The sequence below is a fragment of the Scyliorhinus torazame genome, chromosome 20 (genome assembly GCF_047496885.1).
Source record: "Scyliorhinus torazame isolate Kashiwa2021f chromosome 20, sScyTor2.1, whole genome shotgun sequence".
Taxonomy (NCBI): Eukaryota; Metazoa; Chordata; class Chondrichthyes; order Carcharhiniformes; family Scyliorhinidae; genus Scyliorhinus; species Scyliorhinus torazame.
The window spans coordinates 8,407,056-8,409,555 of record NC_092726.1 but is presented as its reverse complement, the minus strand read 5'-3'; the positions used below and the strand labels follow the sequence as shown (position 1 = coordinate 8,409,555).

General features: G+C 51.1%; 1 protein-coding gene across 1 annotated transcript in view; it reads left to right on the top strand.

Annotated features, from left to right (window-relative positions):
• LOC140397071 (solute carrier family 23 member 2-like) overlaps nucleotides 1–2,500 on the top strand; it is a 69,307-nt gene that overhangs the window by 32,274 nt on the left and 34,533 nt on the right. The window contains 1 exon segment of the mRNA XM_072486104.1: nucleotides 1,068–1,280. Coding sequence (XP_072342205.1) covers nucleotides 1,068–1,280 — 213 coding nt within the window.

Below are 2,500 nucleotides of genomic sequence, written 5' to 3'. Positions count from 1 at the left end.
CACTGGAGAATAGAGAGATAAGAGGATCAGCGATGTTGGTCAGATTGAAAAAGAACTGTGCGTTTCCCTGGGCACGCTCGCAGTTTCCAGAACCTCATTTATTTCAGCCCTTTCCTGATCTTTTAAATTTAGAGTGCCCAATTAATTTTTTCCCAATGAAGGGGCAATTTAGCGCGGCCAATCCACCTGCCCTGCACATCTTTGGGTTGTGGGGGTGAGACCCATGCAGACACGGGGAGAACGTGCAAACTCCACACAGATAGTGACCCAGAGCCGGGATCGAACCTGGGACCTCGGCTCCGTGAGGCAGCAGTGCGAACCACTGTGCATGCTCTCCCTTTTCTAATCTTGATTCCGATTTAACTGTGAGAGGGTGACTTGGGAGGATTGCCCTTCGTTAACCCCAAGGGGACTGTCATTTCTTCTGACGCCATGCCCCACCCCAGCCCCCATGCTACATATTGGTCAGTCTTTCGACCTTCACGCAATTGAACTCTGGATGACCACCAGATGTGTGCCCATTGCTATTTCAGGCTGCTGTTCTGAGGGGTTGAAAGCAAGGAGGCTCCCAGCGTGTGAGTGTTTACGCATCTACATGATGCACATGTCAAGAGAGAGACAGAATGGGTGGAGCATAACCTGGACTAGAAACACTGCCATGCACTTACTGGGCTGAAGGTCATGTTTGTGTCCTCAACGTTTGGTGGAGTTTCACAGGTTCAAATGCACCACCTCTTGGCAGCAGAATAATACATTGAAGGTCCATCTCCCATCTCGTGATGAGGATTTCCAGAGGAGATCAGCGTGGGTTGTCTAGTGATTGCTTTGTCTGTTTCGGAAGCTCTCGGTGTATTGGGCCAACACTGGGGTGGGATGAGAAATGGTTAAACCATGAGAAATGCAGTGGACAGTGCTGGCCTGGTTCTCCTGTTCAATGCAGGAGGATGAGAATGGGTGCCGCTGTGTGTGGGTGGTGTGGGTGGGTGAATGAATGCAAAGTGATGAGCTGTGTGCTACGTGCTGACTGAGTGCTGACTAACCCTTCCGTGGTCTTTTGTTTTTCCCAGCACTACCTGACCTGTTTTAGTGGCACCATCGCTGTGCCCTTCCTGTTGGTGGATGCCATGTGTGTCGGCTTTGATCAGTGGGCCACCAGCCAGCTGATAGGAACCATCTTCTTCTGCGTGGGGCTGACGACATTGCTTCAGAGCACATTAGGATGCAGGTATTTACTCACCATGGAACAAGATATAGACCAGACCCCTTCACAAACAGCCAATGTCATTGTTGTCCATTCCAGCGAGAGACAGGAACATCTCCACCAACAAGAGTGGTATTTATTCCCTCTTGTGTTGGGCGCTCTGGATCCATGGCCACCAACACTTACAATAGTGCAACACTATTTTATTAAGTCAGAAACTGTTTAACATACTTTCACTGTGGGTTAACACGATATTAGATTGAACTAAAGACCTTTTCCTAGTCCTAACCAGTTGATGCACTCAGCACATGGTGAATGTCTGTGCTGCAGGCTGTGAGCTCTGTCCTACTAGGAAGCTGCAGCTCGAATGAGCGGGAACTCTGATGCCCCCTGTCTTTATAGTGCGTGTGCTCTAACTGGTGATTGGCTGCGGTGTTGTGTGTGTTGATTGGTCCCGCTGTGTGTCCATCAGTGTGTGTGTGTGCACCATGATATACTGGTGTATATTATGACATTCCCATTCCGGATTGTCCTTGAGTAGGTGCTGCTGAACTCCCTTCTGGAAGGTCGGGTATTGTTGTGATGGTGGAGCAATGTTGAGCTGCGCAAGTCATTGACTCGAGTCAATCCATTTGGCCCCCTTTCCAATCCAAAGAATGGTTCAGGCAGCTGAATGTGAACTGGCTCCAGTTAATTGGTTCAGGGTCGAAGCCGTGAGGGTGGGGGCACAGAGATTGGTGCCTGGAAACAGGGAGAAGCGGCAAAGGCCCCTGATTTCCACCCCTGGCCTTGCATGTCCGTGCAACAGCAACGGGAGCTAGAAACTGATGTGGAGCCTTCCAGGGATGTCTCACGCCGTTTGACATGGAGCTTTTGGGACAGGTGACCAACAAGATGGCCATGATGTGGAGATACTGGGGTGGGCACAGTAAGAAGTCTTCCAACACCAGGTTCACGTCCAACAGGTTTCTTTGGGATCATTCGCTTTCGGAGCGTAGCCCCTTCACCCGATGAGGGAACAATTTGACAAAAGGGGTTGGTTTGAAGCAGGGCGTTGGAAGAAGCCAAGATGTGAGACTGATCCAGGGGCTTGGCCAGGACTAAGTAGTGAGGAGCGGACCCGTGGGTGGAAGATTGGACATGCTTCGAGCGGAGAGCGGAGAACGGCGAGGCTGTCTGCTCTGCGAAATGAGCCAGTCTGTCAGCAGAACAAATACCCCGAGAACCGGATGCCCTTCCAGGCGTACGCATTGGAGGGAAGAAGGTGGGAAACCTGCGGAACGCGGACGACGGCGTTAC